General features: G+C 48.1%; 1 protein-coding gene across 4 annotated transcripts in view; it reads right to left on the minus strand.

The window, feature by feature from the left end:
* TOX2 (TOX high mobility group box family member 2) overlaps positions 1-25,100 on the minus strand; it is a 112,917-nt gene that overhangs the window by 51,342 nt on the left and 36,475 nt on the right. For all 4 annotated transcript variants that reach the window (XM_070420910.1, XM_070420908.1, XM_070420911.1 and 1 more), the window contains exon 2: positions 15,407-15,472. In XM_070420910.1, the coding sequence (XP_070277011.1) occupies positions 15,407-15,472 (66 nt within the window). The remainder of the gene's footprint in view (positions 1-15,406; positions 15,473-25,100) is intronic.

The following is a 25,100-nucleotide window of genomic DNA, read 5'->3' on the forward strand; positions in this document are numbered from 1 at the left end:
CTGAAGTGGCCTTCCCCTCAGAGATGCTGCTCAGTACAAAAATATTCTAACTTGACTTCTGAGGGTCTCCTGGTTCCTCATAGAAATCATCTCCCCATGAAGGTTTGAGTCCCAGCTCTGCCCCTGAGGGACTGTGACCTTGGGACTGGGCCTCAGTGACACCATCTGTGAAAAGAGGGAGTGGACCAAGGGATTTTAGTTCATGTCTGTACCACTGGTTTGCAGGTAAACAGCCAGACATGAGGCAGTGCTGATGTTAAAAGCATTTTAAAATGATGAGTAGGCTCTCCAGTTGTTTCCGTGCTAAAATAGCTTCTGGGGGAAAATTATGTCTATTTGCAGCTTTTTTTTTTCTTTTCCATTTCCACCTTTTGAAAACTACAGAAGTAGCATCGCCTAAAAATATGCCAGGCCAGCTGCCTAGGGATGAAGGTGCTGAAGTTCTCAGAGACGGCCTTTGTGAAGTCCTGTGAATCTGCGCCGAGCAGGGAAGCCCCCAGGCCACGCTGCTCTGGGGACGCTGGCCTGCTCAGACCCTTCCAAGGCTCGCTGCCTTCAGAGCAGCGTTCCAGTATCTGTCTGGCAACCGAGGCCTCCTGGACCAGATCCTGCAACGTCACCTGATGCCAGGCACAGTGAGCCCACTGCAGCCCCCAGACACTGCATGCTCTGGTATCACCGGGTCCCTGGGTGTGCCAGACCCTCTGAGTGACCCATTGTCCTCCCAGGTGATACCACTCACCCCTCAGGACTGTCACAACACCCTTCTGCCTTCCCAGTTGGCAGCACCAAGGACTGGGCTCAGGGCTCTATGCCTGCTCTGAGCAGAACGGAGAAGGCCTCCTCCTACAGCCTGAAGCCCATGCTCCTATTAATATGCCCCTGAAAGTTCTATCAGGAAACTGCCATCCAGACACCATCCACCCCTTAAGGTTTATTGATCCCCCTCTGTGAGCCAGGCTTGTGCTATCCTGTGCAGCTTTGGGGGGAAAATAATAACATCAAGAATTTATACAGCACTTACCGTGTGCCAGGTACACCCCTGCTTTATGTACTTTCAACATGAATTTATTCATCTTCACAACAACTCTATGAGCCAGGTGGTATTATTATAACCATTTCATGGAGGAAGGAACGGGGACACTAAGATGTGGAACTTGCTGTAAGTCACACAGCTAGGAAGGGACAGAGCCGGGATTCCCACTCAAAAGTCTAGCTCAGGGGATCAGAATCCTGCCAACAACTCCACATGAGCTTGGAAGCAAATCCTCCTTCAGTCAAGCCTGCAGATGAGACCACAGCCCATGAGCAACACACTGGCTGCAACCTCACGGGAAATCTTGAGCCAGAGGCATCCAGCTAAGCCACATCTGGATTTCTGACCCACAGGAACTACAAGACAATTAATACATGTTGTTTTTAAAGGAACCAGTCTCCTCATGAACTGGCACTCTTAATGACGATGTGATTCTGCCTCTTTATGACCAGGAGGTTCTGAGTGAGGAGGTTGGGGCCGAGATGCTGCATGTCCAACACGCCCCTGGGGATGCTGCCGGTCCATGGATCACACTGGACAGCAAGTCCTCAGGCCTTCAAAGCACAGACTTTGACACAGACATACCATGGTTCAAACTCCAGTTCTGTCACATCCCAGCTAAAAACCCCTGACCTCAGAGAGGTGACAAGACCTACTTACAAAAGGTCACATAATAAATTAGAGTTAGCTGGAGCCACAAACAGAACCTTGTATTGTGACTTCCAGTCCAGAGCCTCGAAACTGCAGCTAAACCCACCCTCCTGACTAGTCTAACTAAACTACACTACTGGGTCTGCCGCGTGTTGGGTGTGTGTGCATGTATATTCCCGTATATGTCTATACACGTGAGTGGATGTGTCTGCAGACAGGTACAAACGCTCGTACCAATGTGTATGTGAATGTGTGTAAATGTCAGCGCGTGTGCCAGTGGATTTGCAAGAGTTGTTCATTCATTCATTCACTCCCTCCTCTCTCACTAGGTATTAATTCAGCTCCTACAATGTGCCAGGTCCCTGCGCCTGTGAAACCAACAGTCTAAGAGGGAGGCGGCCATTGAAAACATAACACAAATAAAAATCTCATCCGTGTGTGTGTGTGTGTGTGTGTGTGTGTGTGTGTACTGCTCACAGTAGCCCCAGATCCAGGTGCTATCATTACCTCCATTTCACTGAGGAAACTGAGGCCCTGAGTTATTCGCCCAGAGTCACAGAGTGATGCTTAACATGCGAACAGGTGTCTATCAGCAAACATGCCTGTGTGAACACGACGGGGACGTGTGCTCATATGTGTGCATGAACGTGTTTGCATACAAACTTGTGTGTGTGTGTGCACGCGCACACATGTGCACCTGGAGGCACTTTTCCAGAGACATCTTCAAATATTCCATAATCAAAATTTTCTGGCACCACGATATTGTGTCACAAACACACACACACCCAGCCACACACACTTTTTAATTTTAGGTGTTCATGCTGTCAAACCTTTCTGAAAACTCTGTCCACAGATAAACGGGAGTGAAGGTCAGAGCCTGCAGAGCTGAGCAAACGCGGGGAATCCCATATCACCTGTTTCCCTGGGGCAAGCCAGGGCTGGAGCAATTTCACAGCTTGTCATCCCTTAGGAGGCTCACACCATTCCTCCCCTCCCAGCAAGTTCAATAAATTGCGCAGGCTGTCAAGGGCTGGTCATCCACACCTGGAGTGAACACAGTGATCGACACAAGATGCAAATAAACTGATCTGGCCAGGTTCCCTTTCCCATCTGCCACCTCTCAACATGGAGACACTTGTACAAATGCCTTGATGAGTTTTTTACTCTTTTTTTTTTAAAATATATTTTATTGGTTTTTTACAGAGAAGAAGGGAGAGGGATAGAGAGTTAGAAACATCGATGAGAGAGAAACATCGATCAGCTGCCTCCTGCACGCCCCCCAGTGGGGGTGTGCCCGCAACCAAGGTACATGCCCTTGACTGGAATCGAACCTGGGACCCCTCAGTCCGCAGGCCGACGCTCTATCCACTGAGCCAAACTGGTTCGGCGAGTTTTTTACTCTTTATTGAAGCAGAGGATGCCAATAGAAAACGCACAAGTCATAGTGTACAGCTCGATGATGAATCTTGCCCAGGCAAACAGACTTGTGTAAACAGCACCCAAATGAAGAAAGAAACCCCTACCAGCATCTCTGAGGCTCCTCTAGGCCCCTCAGTCCCCATTCCACCGGCATAACCACAGTTAGAGTTCTGTCACCGTGGGTCAGCTTTGCCTCTGCGTGTGCCTTATGTAAATAGAACCACACAGAAGGTGCTGTGTTGGTGCCTGGCTCCTTCCATTCAACCTGGTGTCTATGAGACTCGTCCGTATTATTGCATGTGTTATAATTCACTCATGCTCATCGCTGCATAGTATTCCACTGTGTTAGAATATTTTGCAATCATCTATCCAATCTACTGTTGATGGACACTTGGATTTTTCCAGTTTTGTGCTTTATAAAAGGCGGTATTTCAGAAATCAGAATGCTCCCCACCCTTCTGCTGCTCGTCCCCTTCCATTGTTACCTCTGGTCATTGCTGATTGAGTCCAGCAGCAGCAATAAAATTACAGCTGCTCTGTGCTTACTTATTGCACAGATACACCACCTGCTCTGAGGGCCATCCCAGCACAGTGAACAGCCAGAGTGGCACAGACCCCCCCCCCCCCCCAAGACCCTGAGCTGTTACACAGAGCTTTAAGGTTTTCTTGAGGGGACTTGGATGAGGACAAGCCCAACTCAGTGCAAAGCAAGACTTCCGCAAGGCCCTCCTTCCCATCTCCCTCCCACCTGTCGTTCCCATGGTCCCTCTCCCTGTCCTTCCCCAGCTGGCACAACCTCCCCTCGGGCTGTGCACCCCAGCGCTCCCAGCACACCCAGCTCAGTGCCCCTGGGTGATGGTTCAGACTCTGCTACCAGGCGAGACCCCAGCACTTGAGGGCTCCTGGGCTGGATTTCTATTTCCCTGACACGCAAGCCCCATCTCATTCATTCCACCCCAGTGCTGAATAAAAAATGGCCACAGAAAACAGGAGCTACCAGGCATTTTCCTCGCTCCTCCACGAATGTGTTTCTCTTCTCTAAACTGCAAATTGTTACAACAAAAACTTTATCAAGCTCCTATCATAAGCAGCACTGTCTGAACTGGTTACTTAATACCCACTTAACCAGTCCTCTTAACTAACCTACACTCACCTAACTAGTCTAACTAAACTACACTACTTAATTAAACTGCATCCACTTCTGGTTTTCTTAACTAACCTGCAAGGGAGGTAGTAACACTCCCATTTTACAGAGGTGGAAAGCGAGGCCAAGGAGGTTAAGTAATTTGGTTGAGGTCACACAGTGAGAACAAGGCAAAAGCAAGAGTCCCCTGGAGCACAGATCTGCAACAGAGTCCCTCGCACTCCACACTCCCACGGGAGCTGGCAAGAAGGATGCCAGGTCTGGCAGGGCAACGACCTCAGACCTAGACCTTTGTTCCCATCAGAGCCACGGGCTTTGAGTAGATAAGAGACAAGAAATTGGCTGTCTGGACCCATGAAGGCCTTTTCATGTTAATGAGAGTGAGATGTGCATCAAGGAGGCTTGGCAAACCCAGCTGTTCCCTGAGCGCTGGGCTGGAGGGCGGTCAAATGGGCAGAGGGGGTGGGAGCGAGGGTGGCACATCTTCAACAGGCTGAGAATGATCAGGAGGGGAGGGTGCGTTTCTTGGCACATTTTAAAAGCAAGACAGTTCCAATATCATCGTTCTCATTTCAAGCCTTAACGTAATTTGATTTTCATGAGATAGAACAGCTGAGTGCCCTCCCCTCTGCCGATGTTTCTGATGCTGCATTTGAGTCCCGCGCCCACCACGTCCCGGATGGGTGACCTTGGCAGGTTGTTTGATCACCTGAAAATCAGTTTTTCATTTACGAAACGGATACTTTCATAGACCTCATGCCAACCACCACTTGCCAGGTACCAAGCACTATAACGTTGGGTGTAAATGTATCTTACTTCTCCCCACATCCCTTTGAGGAGATTCTAAAGACAAAACGGAGGCTCAGAAAAGTTGGTTCAAGGTCACCAAGCCATGAAATGTCAAGATCAGAATGTGAGCCCAGGTCTGCCTGCCTTCTGTGTCCTTCTCCTTATAACCCACCTGACCAACAACACCTCTTTGAAACCTCCCTCAGACCTCAGGGCCGCCCCTCAGCATTGCGCCGGCTCACCCAGCTCGGGGAGGTCAGTCTCTGGTCTGTTGGACAGATCACTGTCCCTCCTTGGGACTCAGGTGGATGGAGGAGGCCAATCCCTTGGCCACAAGACATAACCTAGAAGGTCCTGCAGACACCATTCAGCTCCCATTCACAGATGCAAAAACCAGGGCTCAGAGAGGGCAAATGACCCACCCAAGGGCCCACAGCGAGAGAGGCTGAAGAGGGCCAGACCCAGGCTCTTGATCCTCCAGAAGCGAAGGACTCAGCACCGTTCCAGACAGGCCCCACCTCTGGCCTCCTCTCTACTCCTGGGTCACATGTGTGGTGATGAGTAAATGTGTTCATTCGGGGACTCTCCACCCTCCCCAGCATAGACCCAGGCCCGGCAGAAGATGCTAAGGTCGGGATGGCTGGGAATGGGAGAGGCGTGCTGTTTTAAAGAAAATCCTTGAAATCCCATTTCCACCTCACTGCTGTTCCCGCCCCCACCCCGTAAACTTCCTGCACCATCTTCATTGTTTCCATTCCATTTAGAGAGAGTGAATGTTTCCAGGGATTCAATTTCTCGCATAATAGTTGGAAGGAAACAAAACTATATGCTGTAAACATTCACTGCATTGTATGAAAAATGTCTTTATTGCGGGGGAGGCGCAATAAATGCAGACAAAGGCCCCCCTCCCCCAAACCTGCCCCCTGATGCCTCCATGCCTGTGCCCTCAAATATTTCAACATCTCACAGCCGGGAATCTAGAGCTTTAAAATAAATAAATTTTCAGCCACTGGAATGCAAAATTAAGATTGGTGAGGTGTAAGTGCCAACCCCTTCGCAGCACTGAAAACCAGAGAGGCTATTCCATTTTTCTGAGCCCGGGTGTAAGGACTGATGTGAGGAAGCTCATTAGTTCAGTCTGACATCTACTCAATTCTTTCCATATACATAGGAGGATGGGGTTTCCCCCTCCTCGCATTTTATCCTCCAGCTGCGCAATGATATTAAATTTCATCAGATTTGAGCAAAATCTATGGTCTTGAAACCGTTTCCTTTAAGGCCCCTCATATTTATTCAGAATTCATGAATCATGTTCCGATAACACAACCGTAATTATTTTTAAAGTGTGATGTTTGTGGCTTTAATAGGAAATGCTTGCAAAAGGCCTTTTCTGTTTGATTGTTTGTAATCTTAGCAGTAATCGCTGCTGTTCCCTTCTCTGCACCACAGCAGGCGAAACACAATTTCATTTTAATATGAATTGAAAGTCCTTCACCCAGGTTTTAATTAAAGCAACAAAAGCCATGTGGTCTTTGCCCTTTAGGAGGTACACAGACTCAGAGGCCAGAGTTACCAAGCCCAGAATCTTAGATTCCGACAATGGCAAAGGCAGGAGAGCCTCCTGCCTCTCAGTACATTGGATGGGAAACATTTTTGTTTGTTTGTTTAAAAAAGACTCCATCACCATGTCTTTAGTGTTGCGGTTTCCTCATCTGTAAAATGGGAGAGCAACAGTGTTTACCCGATAGAGTTCACAGGATGAAATGAGACCAGCTATGGAAAACATTTAGCCCCGGTGCCTGGGCCCAAGGAATTGTACTGTAAATGTCATTATTGTCAGCATCATTACTATTTAGGGTTGAAAAAAGCCAACGGGCCATCTACCCTCATTATTTGCATGAGGAAACTGAGGCTCAGAGGGATACCAACACAGGAAGAGGGTATAGAGTGGAGCTGAACCCGAACTCAGCATTCCCGGCTCTTTCCCCATTCTGGGCGTCTTACACTGCCCCCTGCTGGAAGGAGGATGCGCCTTCAAGGCCACAAGGACAGTGCCCCGGGACTGTAGGCCTAACTCTGACCAGCTCCTGGATTTTGTGGAAATCTTGGCCTCTGGGATACGATAACTCCACTCCAGCACATGTTCTGCTGGTATGTCTAGGAAGGGCCCACGCTGAGCACTGCTCACACCTGGCAGTGCTCCTAATGGTGGTATTCACCGCTCCATAGGCCTAGGATTACCCAAGAGGCCCCTGAACCTTATTCCCTATGTACCTCTCCCCTAGCACACAACCACTGGGGCCACTGGGACTCCCACTCTAAGAACAACAAGTCCCCTATTTCTCCAGATGCTTCTTAGAACACACCTTCCCCTCCTTCTCCTGCCACAGTGGGAACCTGTCTCCTCCACATGTTCTGGGATGAGCTGCCCATTCCCCCACTGCCCACGTATCTCAGGTTGGAAGGCAGGACTGATATCCTCCTCCCTCTCCACTGCCCCAACCAGACCACTATCACCTTCCCTACAAATCCACCCCACCCCACCCCACTCAGCTCCACCAGCATCAAGCCACTCAGGTTGCCCCCACATCTCCTGCTTGTCCCCTTTCTCCATCGTGCTTCCGGCCGTCAGCTCTGGGCTCCAGCTTCTCACCCACCCCACGCCAGCACCAGCCTGGGTCCCTTTAGCAGCCACCATGCTGCTGCTGGGCTCTTGGCTCCTCCGCTCCCAGGAGCTTCGGCTCCGATGTCAGCTCCCCTCTCCCTGGACACACCCAGGAACCCATCAATGCCCAGCCACAGCTGCTCACCTTCGAATCACCACCCCACGTCCACTCTGTGACTAACGTGTCCTCACCCTCCGCTCCTTCCTCTCTTTCTCTCTTTACCCCGCCTAGATTCCCTGATCCTTCACTTCGGTCTCTCTTTGGGGCAAGAAAAAGCTTGTGTCCTTTGGGTACCGTGCCTGGCAAGTTCCCTGCCCTGGATTCGCCCAACTGTCTGCACCCACAGCCCCTGCACCAACAGCTCAGTCTCTTGCGCGCCACAACCAATATCCCGGACCTTCTCCGCCTCTCAGACCTCCAGTGCCAGCCCATCAACCTCTCTGAGGAGGCAGATGCTTTCAGATGCAGCCGCCCTCTGCTCTGAGCCATCCCATATACAAAGGTACTCTGTCCAGCTCTGAGCAGGACCCACCCACTCCCACCTTCTCCCAAAACCGAAACCATCAATTAGCCCTTCCTCTCTTGAACCCTGAGCATTACCCTCTCTTCTGGACTCCTTCCACGAGCGATTAAACATTCTAAAGACTCTCTTGTCCTTCAAAAATAAAATCTCTTCTAAGGAGTCCTCATCTCATTGAGCTAAGGCCCTTGCCCATGTCCCGAACAGCCAGACTTCTCACAGATTGTCCATACTTACTTTACATCCTTACCTCACACTCCTCCACCCACACAACATCCCTGGGGCCTACACAACATCCCCTACCCATCAAAATTGCTTTTTTTCCAAGGGCTCTCTTTCTAGAGCATACCCATGCCTTTCCCCCTTAGGGATGTATCTCTGCTCTCCTCCTAAACTCTAAGGGTCCCCAGAAGACTTGCAACTAGGGGAGCAGTGGGCAGAGGCAGCTCGTCCCGGGCTCACCCCCTGAACCTGTCTCCCCAGGGCCCTTTTTCTCTGACTTTGAAGTGAGCTAACAGCAAGCCCGTCTTGGCTCACTTCTGTCACAATGACTTTTACTTCTCAGTGAGTTCATGCAGCTCATGTGGCCTCTTCTTTCTTATAAAGTTTCTAAAAAGCCAAAGCAGCCCAATCTCAACTGTTGATTTTTCTGTCCTAAACCCTTCCTTCATTTCACTGTCCCCAGCTGTAATAAACATACTCTCAAAATTGCCTGGACTTATGGTGTGAAATCTTTCCTGCCTCAAGTCAAGAACCCACACACTGCCACCTGGCCCAAGGCAGACCCACTCAGGGCCAGGGCCCCGGGCTCCATCTGGTAATATTTCTAGCATTTGAAAATAGTTTGAAAGTAAGTTTTAATTTTTTTAAATTGAAAATAAGTTTTAATTTAAAAAAAGAAAAAGAACAAAAATAAACCTGCTTTCTCTGTGGTCCTGAGTAGCTTCCTTTTCCTAAAACTATTAGACACATTTTGACTCTTACCTCAGCCAATCCCTCAGAAGCATTTGAGCCTCTCCTTCTTGTTTAAATTTTATATAACTTTTTGAAATTATAACAAATCCCTATGGTTTAAAACCCCTGAAATGTAAAAAGGTACAGTGAAAAAAGTCTCTTTTCTACCCTGTCCACCTGCCCAGTTTCCACATCATGCACACACAACATGTACAAACACACACAGAATATACAAAGCCAATGTTACTAGTTTCCATGTGTCCTTCCAGAGTTGCTTTAATCAAATATAAGCACATAGAAACATACATTCTTATTGCCCTTTTTTTGCACAAGTGGTAACATACTGTACTTATTGTCCTCAACCTTGCTTTTTTCAGTAAATAATGTATCTAAGGAAATTCCATATTTCTTCCATTTCCTCATTCTTTCTGACAGCCACACAGTATTCCACTCGACAGACGTACGTAATTTCTTTAATTAGTCCCATATTATTGCAAATTGGGTTGTTTCCAATTTTTTGCCATCATTAACAATACCAAAATGAATAATCTTGAATATGTCATTTCTCATGTGTGCAAAGATATCTGTAGGATATATTTCCAAGAAGGGAATTGCTGGGTTAAAGGTTAATGCATTTGCAATTTTGATAGATGTTGCCAATTTGCCCTGCATAGGGGTCACACCAACTTACTCTCGTTGCGTTATGTATAAAGTGCCTGTGTCCCCACAGGGGCTCCAGCAGAGTGAGCGTGTTATCAAACCTTTGGATTTTTGCCACTCTAACGGGAAAAAAAAAAAAAAAGTAATTTTAATTTGTTTCTCTTATTAAATTGTTTTTAGCATCTTTTCATTTATTTAAGATTCACTTGTATTTCTTTTTCTGTAAACGCTTGGTTCATATCTCCTGCCTGTTTTTCTACTGGGTTTTGAATTGATTTCTAAGGACTTTTTACATGTTAAGGAAATTAGTCCTTTGACTATATTGTGAGTTGAAAATATTCTTGCCCAATTTTTCATTTGTCTTTTGATTTACTTACGCTGTTAAGGCCATGCAAAAGTTGTTTTTCATTAATTCATGGTCAAATTTTTAAGTCTTTTCTTCTAAGACTTTGAGGCATAAAAAATGTCTTTTCTACCCCAAAGTTGTAACATATACCTCAAAGGCATTATTTCTGGTGCCTTTATAGTTTCCTTGAGTACATATAAACCTTTCAATTACTTAAAGTTGATTCTTTGATAGGGAAGTAGCTGTGGCTCTAACATCATTTCTCCCCAGATCCCTTCCCTTCTTCTTGGCACAATCTGCCCTTGGCTTCTAAGACTCCATGTTCTGCTGCTTCGCTGGCCACTGCTTCTCCACTTGTTTCACGGTCTTCCCTTCCTCCTCTACTTTGTTTTTAAATGTGAGCGCTCAAAATGTAAGGGTCGTTGGTCCTCTGCTCTTCTCACTGTCCTCTCTGCAAGTTTCAGTCTGTCAAGGTTTTAATACCTCCAAGTTCACTTCCCGCAGGAGCTCCAGAATCTGACAACTATCTACCTCCTTGGACAAGCCTCTCAAATGTAACATGTCCAAGTCCGACCTCACCAAACCTGCTCCTCCCCGGCTGTCCCCAGCTAAGAAAATGGCGCCACTGTGCTGGGAAACGGGTCCATGCTGGACGCCTGAGTGAGAGGCGTCCTTTCTCCTCCATTTCTCTGTCCCTCCACATCCATCATCGTCAAGACCTACCAACTTGATTTCCAAAACGTATCTCAGATCCATCCACTTCTTTCCATTTCCTCTACCACAATCTAGGACACATCACCCTTTCACTTGGCCTATTACACACCCTCTTGTGTGGTCTCCCTGTATCCACCTTTGCCACTGAGAGCTTTGAAAACGGCAAATCTGATCACATCATTCAATATCAATCTCTCTCTTTTCTCCTTCTCACTAACAAAGCCCAGTGACTTGCTTTGACTAACTGAATGTGCTAGAAATAGTCATGTTCCAGTTCGTTCTCTCTCTCTCTCACACACACACACACACACACACACACACACACACACACACAGTTTTTTCAGTAACTCCTAGGACAAAGTCAGAAATCCCTAGTAGTAGTATTTAGAGCCATGAGAGTGGAAACTCTACCCACAGCCAGGAAGACTACGGAGGAGGTGACATTTGTGTGTCCCTGAGAGAACAAACAGGCATGTGTTGGGTGAATGGCTAGGGGATGTCTAGCAGAGGAAAGAGTGCATACAAAGGCTCAGAGTTAGAAATGAGCACCAGAAGTGAGCAGAGATATGTCTTCTCAACCAAAGTATTGTTTATGGTAATAAAAACAATAGAAACAATAAAGTGCAGCACAGGAAATATAATCTATAATATCGTAATAACTACGCATGGTGCCAGGTGGGTACTGGAAATATCAGTATTTTCTTTACAAGATACTTTGTAAAGTATAGGACTGTCTAACCACTAGGCCAGTGATGGTGAACCTTTTGAGCTCGGCGTGTCAGCATTTTGAAAAACCCTAACTTAACTCTCCTGCCGTGTCACATATAGAAATTTTTTGATATTTGCAACCATAGTAAAACAAAGACTTATATTTTTGATATTTATTTTATTATATATTTAAATGCCATTTAACAAAGAAAAATCAACCAAAAAAATGAGTTCGCGTGTCACCTCTGACACGCATGTCATAGGTTTGCCATCACTGCACTAGGCTGTACACCTGAAACTAATGCACAATAATAGGAAAGTAAACTGTCATTGAAAAAAATTTAATGAAAAAAATAATAAAATCACATCCTCAAATAATTTAAAATGGTAGCAAATCAAGTTACAAATAATTTTTAAAAACCCAATAGAAATAAGTCCTCGAACAGACTGTCAAACTACAGCAGGAAGGCTGGGGAGGGTTGCGGGGGGCGGTAAGAGATCAACCGAAGGACTTGTATGCATGCATATAAGCATAACCAATGGGCGCAAGACACGGGGTGGGGCTGGGAAGGTCAATGGGGGGAAAAAAGAAGACATATGTACTACTATCTGTAATACTTTAAACAATAAAATAAAATGCAAAAAAAGGAGTCCTCACTAGTTTTATGGAACACAGGTACTTTACATACTGTCGTAGTTAGATTCCCTTGACGCTGAACCTGAGATGGGAATTGCTGAGACAGAGACTTACTGAGAAGTGACTCAGAAGAAAGGAAGGGAGAGAAGCAGTATGGGGCAGGAAAGAGCTGAGCGAGGGCATCTGGCAGAGTTATAGAGTTGGTCTCCCCTTGAGACAAGGGGCCAGGTCTCCCCACTGCCCCTCGGCTCATGGCTCCCACTCAGCAGAGGCCAATTCTCCAGAGAGGGGGCAGCTGGGAAGAGCTGCCCTGGCCTGGTGAAGGGAAACTGGGAGGCACAACAGAATTCACAACACACACCTCATGGACCTCTCACAACAGCCTCGGGGCGGGTGCGACTCTTCCCATTGGACAGGAAGCTGGCATAACTTACGTGAGGGCTCCTGGCTGGGCTGTGAAGAGCTGGGATTTGAGTGCAGGCCTGCTGAGATCCCCGGCCAGTTCCTTTCCTCGGCCAGTTCCTTTCCTCTTTCTACACCTCCCAGGTCACATAACCAGGAACTAGGAACCCCTGTAACTCCTGCTGGGTCTGCTCCCAACTGGGGAAGAGCTGATCTCTACCAGGCCCTCCACCCCCAGACGATGCTGACAGGCCAGAAACCATGCCTGAGAACAGCAGCAGGTCTCAGACCACCCAGGCAAGTCTAGTACAAAAGAAATGCAAGCTCCAGGGAGGAGGAAGAAGTGATCATATGTAAACGCTAAAGCTGCTATGCAGGAATTTTGTGGAGACTTGCAAAAGCCAAACAATGGAGCATGAATTTGCAAAAGAAACTTCAAGCCCAAAAGAGCTGGTTTGAAAGTTTTTAAAGGCGAATACAGTGGCTGATGTATATCCTGTCAGAACCTCTGTCTCAGCTGCAGTTTCTAAATAAAGAAGATGGGGTTTCAGGAAGAGCAGGTTTTCAACATGATGAAAATGGATGTTCTAGAAGCAAACATCTCCCAGAAATGGCTTCCAGCTTATGTCCAGAGCTTTGCACATAATAGCTGCCCAATAAACATTTGCTAAATGGGTAAACATTGTACTTAACTGTATTTATAAACTGCACTTTATGCCATTTAGAGTGTTTATCCTCGGAATCCTCTATTGGCTACAAGTCTTGCATTTTGTCACATGTTTATGTCAATCCTTCAGTAGCTGGGAGAACACATTTCCTGCAGTGGATGAGGCAACACACGGTGATTGCATGTTTGTGTGCAAATGTCGTGTGTGAGTTCAAGCAAGCACTCCAGGGAAAACACTGGGAAGAAATATTCAGCATTTTTGCCATTAAGAACTAGAGGCCAGTGGAGCCCAACCAAGCCACTGGGAGCTGTAGGTCCCAGGGAGTCCATTATTCTTCAGCAAAACGGCATGAATAACATGCCACAGGTTTCCCATGTGCTAGTTTGTGAAAAGACCACAATACTTTGCAGCACCTCCCATTAACAGGTGGAGTCTATTTCCCCATTCCTTGAATTTAGACTGGCCCTATGACTTGCTTTGACCAATCAAATGCACTGGAGGTAGTCATGTGCCCATTCTACGCCTAGACTTCAAGGGATCCTGCAGCTTCTGCTCTTCCTGCTCTGGGAACCCTTCTCCCACTGCATGAACAACCTGGGGCTAGCCTGCCGGAGAACAAGAGACCATCTGAGTAGAAGTGAGTCCCTCACACTAATCAGCTTACAGCTGACCTAGCAGCTTCCTGCTGTCACTTAAATGATCCTAGCCATGACCAGAAGAGCCACCTGGCTAAACCCAACCAAACTGCCAACCCATGAAATTATGAAGTAGGTAAATATTTATTGCTTTAAGAAACTAAGTTTTGGGGTGCTTGTTATGCAGCAAAAGCTAACTGATACACTATAAGAAGTCTATATTATAATCACAAAATCTATTCACAACAAGGTTGGCTCATGCCACCAGGTGGACTTAGTCAATCTCAGGGGATCCTGGTGTCTTCCTTACAAAGTTCTAAGTTAAGAAGACTCTCTGAGTGATGGCTCAGGGGACTTGAAAAGACTCTTGTGAGTCCCACCACCACATTCCACTGTTAGGAAAACTCAAGTCAGAGAAAGAAGGAGCCACATCCACTCATTATACAAATCTTTCTTGAGTGCCTTCTATATGCCAGGCTTTGTGCTGCAATGGAGGACACAACTGTGAAAAAGAGAGACCAGATCCTGCCCTCTTGGAGGACACAGTCTGGAGTGGAAATCGGATGTTAACCAAGTCATTACACAAGTAAGCAGACGACCACAAACGGTGGCAGATGTCGTGAGTTAAAAGGACACGGTACCATGAGAGAGAATCATGTGGAGGGGACCTAATTTGGATTTTGGGGTCACCAAGAGCTCTCTAAAGAATGACATTTAGGCTGAAACAAGTTGGCGGCAGCCTTGAGGTGGGAATGGAGCTTTCCACATACACAGCAAGGTAATGTGTGCAGCTCTGAGTCCCAGCTATGCAGGTTCAAATGCCAGCTGGACCTCTCCCAGGATGAGTCAGTAAACATCCTTGAGCCTCAGTTGCCTGATCTATAAAACGGGGTTAATAATGTCTACTCCTCCTCAACACAGCCTGCAGCAAGGACCCTCCCCGGAGTCCCAGCCTGCTGTGAGGAAACTCCCGGCATTAGAGTGTATGAGGATGCTCCCAGCTGAAAAACACCTTAATCTTCAGAGACCAGGCTCTCAGTGGAAAGTCAGATTTCAGCAGGAGAAACCCACGTGCCTTTGCATGAGGTGTACGCCTCCACGCCAACGTATGCCCCCATGGGTGCTGTGTGGTGGCAAGGGACAGGCAGCACCAGAGAACATGTGACATCTCTGTTCAGTGCTGCTAAAACTTTCCCCTCTGTGCATGGGGAAGATGGACAACACATTTTGAGTTTTATCCTATTTTTAATAATGATAGGTGATTTACAGAAAACACTATAGTCCTGGTTTGATCATCCCTTCTAGGGGGATTCAACTGATATTCTTGATTATTCTGAAAGAGGACAGTGGTGGGCTGTGCCCCCCACTCTGTGCCCCTCCCACCCCAGAGCAGCTTGGCTCCAGCCAGCCCAAGGCTAGACACCCGCCACCCAACTCAGAAAGGACGGCGCACCCACCTGGCTGGTTGATAGAAGCTCTGGGTTTCCGTCACTCATCCCCACGTAGGCACTGTCACCATCGAACTGGAACACAGAGAGAGAAGAAGCTCTGAATAGAATGTTCTCGGGAAGGCCCAGGAGAAGCCAGAGGAGTCCAGGGGACTGGATGCTCGGAGGGGAAAGGAGCAAAGACCGAGCCCAGGCTTCCCTGTCAGCAGGGATCCCTCCAGGGTGGAGCAGCAGCCCCAGCTCCCTGAGGGTGAGCATCATTCATCACACGTAGGATGAAGAGAACCTTTCTGCCCTCTATACCTTGTCCACAGAGGTGGCAGCCTGCTTTGCCTGATACTGAGCTCCCCATCTCTGGAAGTATGTAAATCTCTCTCTTGGCCAAAATGACCGCAGGCTATCAGTGAGAGTTGGAATTCCACATGATGGAGGGAGGCTGAGGTCTCCAGAGCTTTGGTGTCATGACAGCCTGCCCCAGATGTGCCCTCCAGGTCTTAAGTTGCTCTGCCCCCTCACATTTGCCCCTTAGGCCACTGCTGGCTGCAGGCAGTGAGGACCGTGGTAGGAACCATGTAGAGGAACTACAGTCCTATGTTCTGAGCAGCTGCCAAGTCTGGATTCAGGAAGAGTTCTGTGCAGAGGGAGCAGGTGCAGTGGGAGAAGCGTGGGCTCTGGGGCCACTGGCTGCCCTTTTCCCTGATGTGTCACCTTGAGCTGGTGACGGAACTTCTGAGGTTCCTCATTCATTGAACGGGGATCCTGAAAGAGTCCCCTCTTCATGGGATGTTGCACTGACACCAGCAGAGCACTTGGTTCAATTCCAGGTAGTTCCCTTCCCTTAAGACAGGTGACTTGGACCATGTTCCCTAGAAGCAGAACCTGAGTCAAAAATTCAAATGCATGTGGTTTGGGAGAAGTACCCTTTAGGAATAACCGTACAGGCAAGGAGCGAGGTAGGACAGGGTAGTGCAAGGAGCTAAGCAAAGGATGTGGTCTCCGCTGGAGACTTGCTGCAGCCTGATCCCATGGGGAGCTCTGCGCATGAATTGCACCATCGAGTTAGTCCCAGCATGAAGCGAGGGGCTGGCCTTTTGTAGCTCCACTGGCTGTGGGCTGCCCCTAGCAGACAGGTGGAGGCATAGCCTTCTGAGTAGGGCGGCCCCTGTGTGGCCAAGGACAGTTCGCCAGAGAACTATGCCAGCTGTGAGCCATTTGCAGCCAGAGCTCACGACAGGTGGGGGATGGCTGTGCTAGCTAGTGAAGTGTCTGGGTGGGGCACCAACAGCAGCTGGCCATTTTCATTGGAAATTTCATTTTATGCCTTAGGTGATAGGCACATGGTTCAAAATTCCCAAAGTACAAAAAGCAACAGAGTGAAAAATCTCTTCCCACCCCACCTCTCAGCCATCCATTGCCTCTCTCCAGGGGCAGTCGCTGCATCTACCAGCTTCCTTTATATCCTTCCAGAGATGGCCCACATGTATACATTTCATAGTCGTTTCTTTCACACACATAACAGCATATTATACACACTGTTTTGCACCTTATGTTTCTCCTAGCAACACATCTGGGAAGCCTTATTTTTATTTTTGGAATATGTTTTTATTGATTTTTTTTAGAGAGAGAGGAAGGGGGAGGATAGAGAGATAGAAACATCAATGATCAGAGAGACTCATTGATTGGCTGCCTCCTACATGCCCCCCACTGGGGATCAAGCCCGCAACCCAGGCATGTGCCCTGACTAGGAATCAAACCAGCAACCTCCTGGTTCATAGGTCGACGCTCAATCATAGAGCCACGATGGCTAGGCTGGGAAGTTTTTTATATCAGCACAGAATTCTGTCTTCTGGTACTTAGTACCCCACGGGATGGATGTAACATATACATGGAACTGGATGGGCACAGGGCAATTGGGTTGTTTCTATGAATAGTTTTGTGCATCCATAGCTTCGTCTGTGTCATCGCTGGGTCCAGCTGTGTGTGCTTTTGTAACTTTGATAGACATTGCCAAGCAGCTCTCATCGAGGCTGTGAAAGTCCACACTCCCACCATCAGGCACAAGATGTCAGTCCATCCAGACCCACTTCAGTCAGAGCGGCTTTCCTCACAGCCGGCTCGGAGGCCAGCCTCCACCACCACCACCACCAGCCCCAGGTCCCCTTGCCGCCCTGCTCCTCCCTGTTCTTTGCTCCATAGCCCCCTTTATCTTCTAGCACAGCTGTGGGCAAACTACGGCCCGCAGGCCGGATCCGGCCCGTTTGAAATCAATAAAACTAAAAAAAAAAAAGACCGTACCCTTTTATGTAATGATGTTTACTTTGAATTTATATTAGTTCACACAAACACTCCATCCATGCTTTTGTTCCGGCCCTCCGGTCCAGTTTAAGAACCCATTGTGGCCCTCGAGTCAAAAAGTTTGCCGACCCCTGTTCTAGCATCTCCATAATTTACCAAGTTCACTGCTTATAGCTGGACCCTCACATACATACTAAAATGGAGGCTCCCAGACACCTAAAATAGTGCCTGGCACACAGGAGATAATAAATGCTTATGGATGGGTGGGTGGGTGGGTGGGTGGGTGGATGGATGGATGGATGAAACACATTATCTTTACCAGCGCAGTCTTCCCATCAAAGGCAGTGGAATTGGTGGTTACACCCAAATGCCTTCCCAGCACAGGGACAGGCAGAGATCCTTCCGTGGCTGCTCAATTAACTAAAGAAAAGGCCATGTCATGCCTAGGATCCGGGCAGTGACTCCAAATGCATAGCTCCGTCTACACACTGGACATAGAGCTCATGCTTCAAGGCCTCCTCAGAGATCACCTCCTCCAGCAGGTCTGCCATGCTGTCACCTCCACTGACTTACAACATAGACTGTCTGCACGTCTGTCTTCTGCCCCTGTGTGGGAGCAACATCGAGGCTGGCAGAGTGTTCTGGTCATCTCCAAGTCCCAGCACCCGCCACAGGCTGGCATCGGGAATGGGACTGTGAAATGGGCAGGGCAGGGAGCTTTCAACAAAAGCTCCTGCGTGTCACCTGGGCTATCTATTACTTTGATAAAAGGGAAACTTTTTTAAAAAACCGCATATAATTTATAAGTATGTTCTAAAAGAAAGACTGGAAATGGAGGGAGATGAAGTTTAACCAGGTACTTGAAACATCTGATAAAGCAATAGGAATCAAACAGTGCTGTATGGGTTAAAAACATGGACATATGTATCGAAGGAGAAGAGGGAACGATGACCCCAAAGGCCTGTGTTGTGGCCCATCTGTTAAATGCTGGCCGGGTCGGGGCCACCATGAAAGGAGGGCCCTGTGTGCTTTCTCCCTCGATGCACACAGTAGGCACTCAGCAAATCCGAGTGCACCCACCACCGAAAATACTCTCCGTCAAAGGTCTCATTCAAACCTGCAACAACCTAAAGCAGCAGGCTCTATCTTCCCTGTTGAAAACCGAGGAAACGGGTTGAGACGATAAGCAGTTGTCAGATGGCGCAGGTGGGGAGAGGCTGGACTTCCGAGGGTCTGTTTGCCTCCTCGGCTTGCTCTCCGGGCTGGGAGCTGCTTGGCAGCAGGGACCAGGCTTTGCTGCACCCACACTGCATAACCGATGATCAGCTCGGCCCCGGCACACGCTAGGTGTTTGAGGAGGATGTGTTAGTGGTTTGGGAGGGAGGACTTATCTGCAGTGAGCAGAGGGGAATGGCACTGGGGATGTGAGCAAGAGAGACCCTAGATTTTCATGTGTGTGCTGGGGGTAGGAAGGCGGTCGGGCAGTGGGTCCCCTGACATCACCAGAGTCTGCCTCCAGTGGGCTTATGCATTCACACGTCTCCTCCACATGTGGGAGTCAAGCCTGCTTCCTGCTTTTAAGGGGCACCTGAGGAGTTGGTGGCAGTTCTCAAGGCAGGGCCTGGGTCAGCCTCCATTTGGTTACCCCGGTGCCTGGCATGGGTGCTGGGAGCACACTGGGCTCGGGACCTGGCTACTGAGCAGCCATGAGCAGAGCCCTGAGATGGGGGGACATCCTTTCTCTGTCCACCTCTGCCTAGGGTGGAAGGGGGGAAGAAAGGAGAGGGGGGGACCCCAAGGGCTCCCAGGCTTCCCAGGGCTTAGTCTCCAGGGCACTAAGGCCTGGCTTACCCCTCAGCCTTCCCCCTGAAGGGTCCTTTCTGAAAGAAAGAACTTACAGGTCACAGGGAGATGTCACTAAGCCAGCCTCTGCTCACAGCAGGGCCACCTCCTTCTCTATGTGCACAAGCATGATGGCAACACCACATCCACATCCACCACACAGTGAATGCTCAGTGTGTGTGAGACCACAAAGGTATACAACGTATACAGTGTGCCCAAGCATGGTGACCGCATATGCACCACAAACCAGCGGGGGCCCATGTCACACAGAACACAGCGTTCAACACAGCGCTTAGTCACACATGTACCACATCCCTGGGTTACACAAACCAACACAAACAGGTGTGTCCACAGCATAAGCATAAGTGTGCACATATCAGAGACCATTTACAGGCCTGAGTACACAATACACAGCATGCACACATGGGAAAGAGGGGAGGCCCAGGTGTGTGTAAATACACCATGTGCAGCCGTGTAAAGATAACTCACATGGATGTGCACCCAAACACATACGACTTGAGCAGGTAGAGACATACAAAGCAAAGATGCACGTGGACTTACATTCTGTGCATAGCTCACAACTCATCAGTCCCTCAGTCAAAAACCTCTTTTCACACCACACAGCCCTCTGTATGCTTTAAAACGTGAAAAGAAAAACGTAGAGGGAAAGATTGGTCTAAGAATTTCCATGAAGCGCCAGAACCATCCTCTTAGCACTGACTGGAATAGATTAATTTTCCCCATTTCATATTCTAATTATAATTCCTTTTCCCATCGCCATCCTCAGTCCTCATTACAGCTGGAAGATTGTTCTGCAAAAGCCAGGCCTTCATCTTCTCTTCCCAAGAGTTTTGTCATGGAAATGAGTTTTGGAATCTGAAAGAACCCACATTTCTGCAAACATCGAATGTGTGGGATAACCCTTTCATGACAGCCACCGGGGACCCAGTTCACAGAGGCTTCTAAGAGGGCTTTCTCTCCCCACGCTGTGTACTCCCCTTGGCCAGAGGGGCTCCGGGACCCCTATTCCAACAGCCCCACCCAATCTAGATCCTTTTTTTTTAATCTTTAAGGAAACCAAGCAAATAGGCAGCCAAGGTGAAAGGTGAGAAGCCCCGATCTTAGTCAAATGATGCTGGCTCTACCTGAGCCACGTCGGGCAAGCTCCTTAACTGCTTGAAGCCTCAGTCTCCTCATTCTTATGGCCTATGGAGCCACTTATTCATAATAGGTATAAATTAAACATCTGTGGGATGAGCAAATATGGTAAGTGGGTGGATGAATAGATGAAAGGAAGGGAGGATGGATGGATAAATAGATGGATGTGTGGTGGATGGTATAAATCACTGTAAACAGAAATATAACTCAAGCCACATGTGCAGTTTTAAATATTCTAGTAGCCACAGTGCTCAAAAGTCACATGTGGCTGGTGGCTGCCACAAGGCAGGAAATAACAGGAATTGATAAAATGAGTGAATGCATGGTCAGTAGGTATATGGGTGGTTGGATGGATGAATGGACAGATGGGTGGAAGGGAAAGATGAATGGTTTGGGGAATGAATGGGAGAGATGCCACTAGGTGGATAAAGAGATGACACCTCGGCTGGGTAGATGGAATCAGAAGATGAGATGGGTATGTGGAATAATGGATGGATAGGCAGAAGGGTGGTTGGGATGTGTGGATAGTTGAGATTAGAGGGATTAACGGGTGGGTAGTGGATGAGATGGAATGGCTGGGTGAATATGAAGAAATAAGTGGATGGGAAGAAGACTGAGATGGTGGGGAGATAAACAAATAGATGGTTGGGATGTGTGTGGGGGCTGCCTGGGTAGATGTCTGGGATGCCTGGGTGAATGAAATGGGTTGAATGGGTGGGTGGGAAGAATTGTGGGTAGATAAGTAGGTCTGATATTTCCTCCTCACTCTATTCATGCTTTCCCTGGACAATCTCATGGTTTCTCAGGGCTATGACATGTCACTGACTCAAATGTTCATCTTTCACAAAGTTCATTCCAGATTCTAAGATACAGTTTCCCCCTGGACATCTACCCCATTTGGTCCATGAGCATCCTAAATTCAACACACCCAACACTGAACTTATGACATATGTGTAGACCTGCTCATTCTCCAGTGTTCCCCCATCACAAGAGAAGGGGTCACCTTCCACACAGTGCCACAGGGTGACTCTAGACCCCTTCCATCCTACACCCTCTGATCCAATCACCTGCAAAATATTTCTTCTCAGCTTCTCCCCACCCCCTGCCCCACAACACCCAATCCATCTTCCACCCTGGCTATCACTAGGGATCTTTTGGCAATCACTCCACTCCTCAGATCAAAACCCTTCAGTGCTCCACATCATGAACCCTGGCATCCAGGAAGCTCCATGACAACTGGCCCTGAGTCTCAGCTCCTACAGCATCCCGTGTCGCAGGAACCTCCAGCACCCCTGCCTTTACGTTGTCCCATCATCAGCCTGGAGCACTCTACTCCCTCTCTCTTCCTCAACCCACTGAAATCCAACTCTTTTTAGGTCTTTTTTTTTTTTTTTCTTTTCTGGCAATGCACTCCAACCTTAACAGTCTTGCCTGCTTCTATAAACCCATATTCTTGAGCCCAACCTTCAAGCTTCCATCCCAAGTCAGTTTTGGACTTAATTCAACTCCCCGGTCTAGTGTGATATACTGGGCAGCACCACTGACTGCCGAATCAGAGTATTGATTGGTTCCACGACTTATTAGCTGTGTGTGACCATCTCTTTGCCTTAGTTTCCTTGCCTGTAACATGGTACTGATGGCAGTTATTAATTCCTGCCTCATAAAGCTTTTTATATCTGTTATCAGATATTAGATATGAGTTAATATCTATAACATAATGCTTAATAATGGTAATTACTTTTGACAGGTGCTTAATAAATGTTACCTATTATTGTTATTATGTGCTAAACTCTCATCCCCTCATCAGCCGCATTCCCTCTGTCTAGCAGAGGAACACGTCTCCTATGTCACTGAGTCCATCCAAGACCCCCTCCCCCAACTCTCTGCCCTTCCCCACATTATATCACACCCACCCTGACCTCTTTTCCTTTAGACTGAAAAGGTAGAGTGTCTATCTCCTGTTCAAGGTCAGCTCTTTCACCTTGACCCCGTCCCTCCCATGTCTTCTCCTCATTCATTCCCACCCTGAGTCCTGGTCTAAGACCTGAACAATATGAAATCAGTTGGTTCCCTTGTTGTATCAGGTACTAAGTACCTACAATGCACTTAGTCACATGCTCCCAACCACTGGGGATTTACAATAAATAAAGTTTGTCTCAGGCACTGAAAAGCAATAAAAGGAAAGAAAGTGTGAGGTTACAGAGGGGACGACTGCCATTGTTTGTTGACTATATCTAGCGACTGCTTACTATGTGCCAACACTGGACTGGCCCCAGGCATACTGTCAGGGTGATGACACAGCCCCTGCCCGTGAGCAGCCTCCAGTCCTTGGAAGCAGCTTGGGAGAATGAAATCTTCAAGTCTGAGAAAGGAAGACAGGCCTCTCTTTGCCCACAGTCCCCATACTAGAACGAGTAACTACAAAACCTGTGTGAAGCCCATTCCCATTGGTCAGTGATCACTAACAGTCTTACTTCGATAGCTACGTGTCCATACCTGGGGGTCAGCCAGTCTCAGACCTCCTGCTTCTGAAAGCCTCCCATCCCAGGACCCTTTGCTTCCCCAAATGCTGCAAAGATCATCTCTTGCTTGATTTGGAGGGACTAGCTTTGCAAAGCAGCAATGAATTCAGCATCTTGTTTCAGATATCGAGTGATGGCCAATCTCTGACATCTCTGACAAAAGTGACTGTGGCAGGATGAGGTTATCGCAGGGGAGTGGAAGCAGGGAGGAGGGCCTTTCAGAGAGGCATCCAACAAAGGTGGCTTGGAAGCTCCATGATGAAGCTTGGAGGACACCTAGGAGTTGGCCAGGTGAAGAGCAGGGAACATGATATCCAAGGCTGATGTGAGCACCTACTGTATACCAGACCTCAGGCCAGAGCTGTGACTGGCTGTCTCATCGGAGCCCTCCCAGATCCCAAGGTTGCATGACCAGCCCATTGTAGAGACGAGCAAGGTGATGCTCAGGGTGGTTGGGGAACTTGCCCAAAGTCACACAGTCAGTTATGAACCTGGCCTTGACCCCAAGTATGAAAGCAACAGTTGTTCTGTAGAAGTTGCTGCCCCTCCCCTCTGCACAGACACACAGATCAAAGACCAAGGGTGCACAGCCTCAGCCCAGCCAGTCACAGACACGGAGAGATGAGCCTCACGAAGATCTACAGAGGAAACAATCAAAGCCGCATACACTGCTCCCTCCAGCCCCCACAAGGGGCCATGAGAACACTCATTCTGCACAGATAAAACACGGTTCAAAAGACAGAGGCAGCGAATGTGCAGCTGCACGCTGGGCCCGGCCGAGAGTGCGGTTTTAGGTGGAAATCTCACAGAGATACACATCAAGACCAGAAGATGTTGGGGGAGGGGGACAGAGAGGCGCTGCACAGATGGAATGGGACAGGGATAGAGCCCCAGGCTCAAACCCGGACCAGGCCCTGTGTGCTTAACTCCAGGCCACTAGCACCTGGGGAAGGATGATAGCACAGCGGTTACAAACATGGGCTATGCTGCCAGGCTGCCTGGGTTTAAATCCCTGGCTTTTCAAGCTGTGAGACTTTTAGCTAAGCTACTGTGTCTCAGTTTCCTCATCTAGAAAATGGGTATAACTACCCTTTAGCCTAAATACATTAATATCCAGAAAGTGCTTAGAACATTGCCTGGTACAGAGAAGCACTTAATAATTATTAGCTATTACTTATGTTATTATTTAATCCTCTCAACACCCTATCCGGGTGCTATAATTGCCTCTCTTCAGTAGATGAAGAAACTGTATGGGGCTTCATGCAAACTTTTAAGGTTCTAAGCACGGAATAGACTTCTGATGCCTCTAGCCACCATATATAATTTGAAATAAAATTCATAAATTAAAATCTTCATAAGAGAGTCCAACTGAAGCCTGATTTTCCCCATGATGATGACTTCACACTTTCTTCCTAAAAAATCAAATATCAATTTCTTTCCCCAAAAAAAGAAGTTTTCTCCTTCTTGGTGGTCCTGCTTTGTCAGACATAACATACTTTCTTATTCTGCCTGTCGAGAAATATAATCCAGTGTGATGACTGAGGCCCAGAGAAGTTAGGCATCTGCCCAAGGCCACACAGCCAGGACATGCTCAAGCTGAGTCTGCAGCCCAGGCTGCTGGCCCCTCAATAGCCCACACTGGCTTCTCACTCCCGCCATCTGCAAGCTGGTGACCTCACCACTCTGGGCCGGGGGCTCTGTGTACCTGTGAGGGGGACAGCCTGCCAGAGGCACTGGGAGCATGCCTCCTGAGCAAGCCCAGCATGTGGCCACTGCAGGACCCCTCCCCATTGCTGAGAATGGCCTCCGTGAATGGTGCCACTTGCTTTAGTCAAGAAAAAACATTGAGAGAGTGTCAAGACCACTGATCACTACAGCTCCAGTGG

This window comes from Myotis yumanensis, unplaced genomic scaffold, assembly GCF_028538775.1.
Source record: "Myotis yumanensis isolate MYYU_CA2020_CCGP unplaced genomic scaffold, mMyoYum1.0.hap1 SCAF_7, whole genome shotgun sequence".
Taxonomy (NCBI): Eukaryota; Metazoa; Chordata; class Mammalia; order Chiroptera; family Vespertilionidae; genus Myotis; species Myotis yumanensis.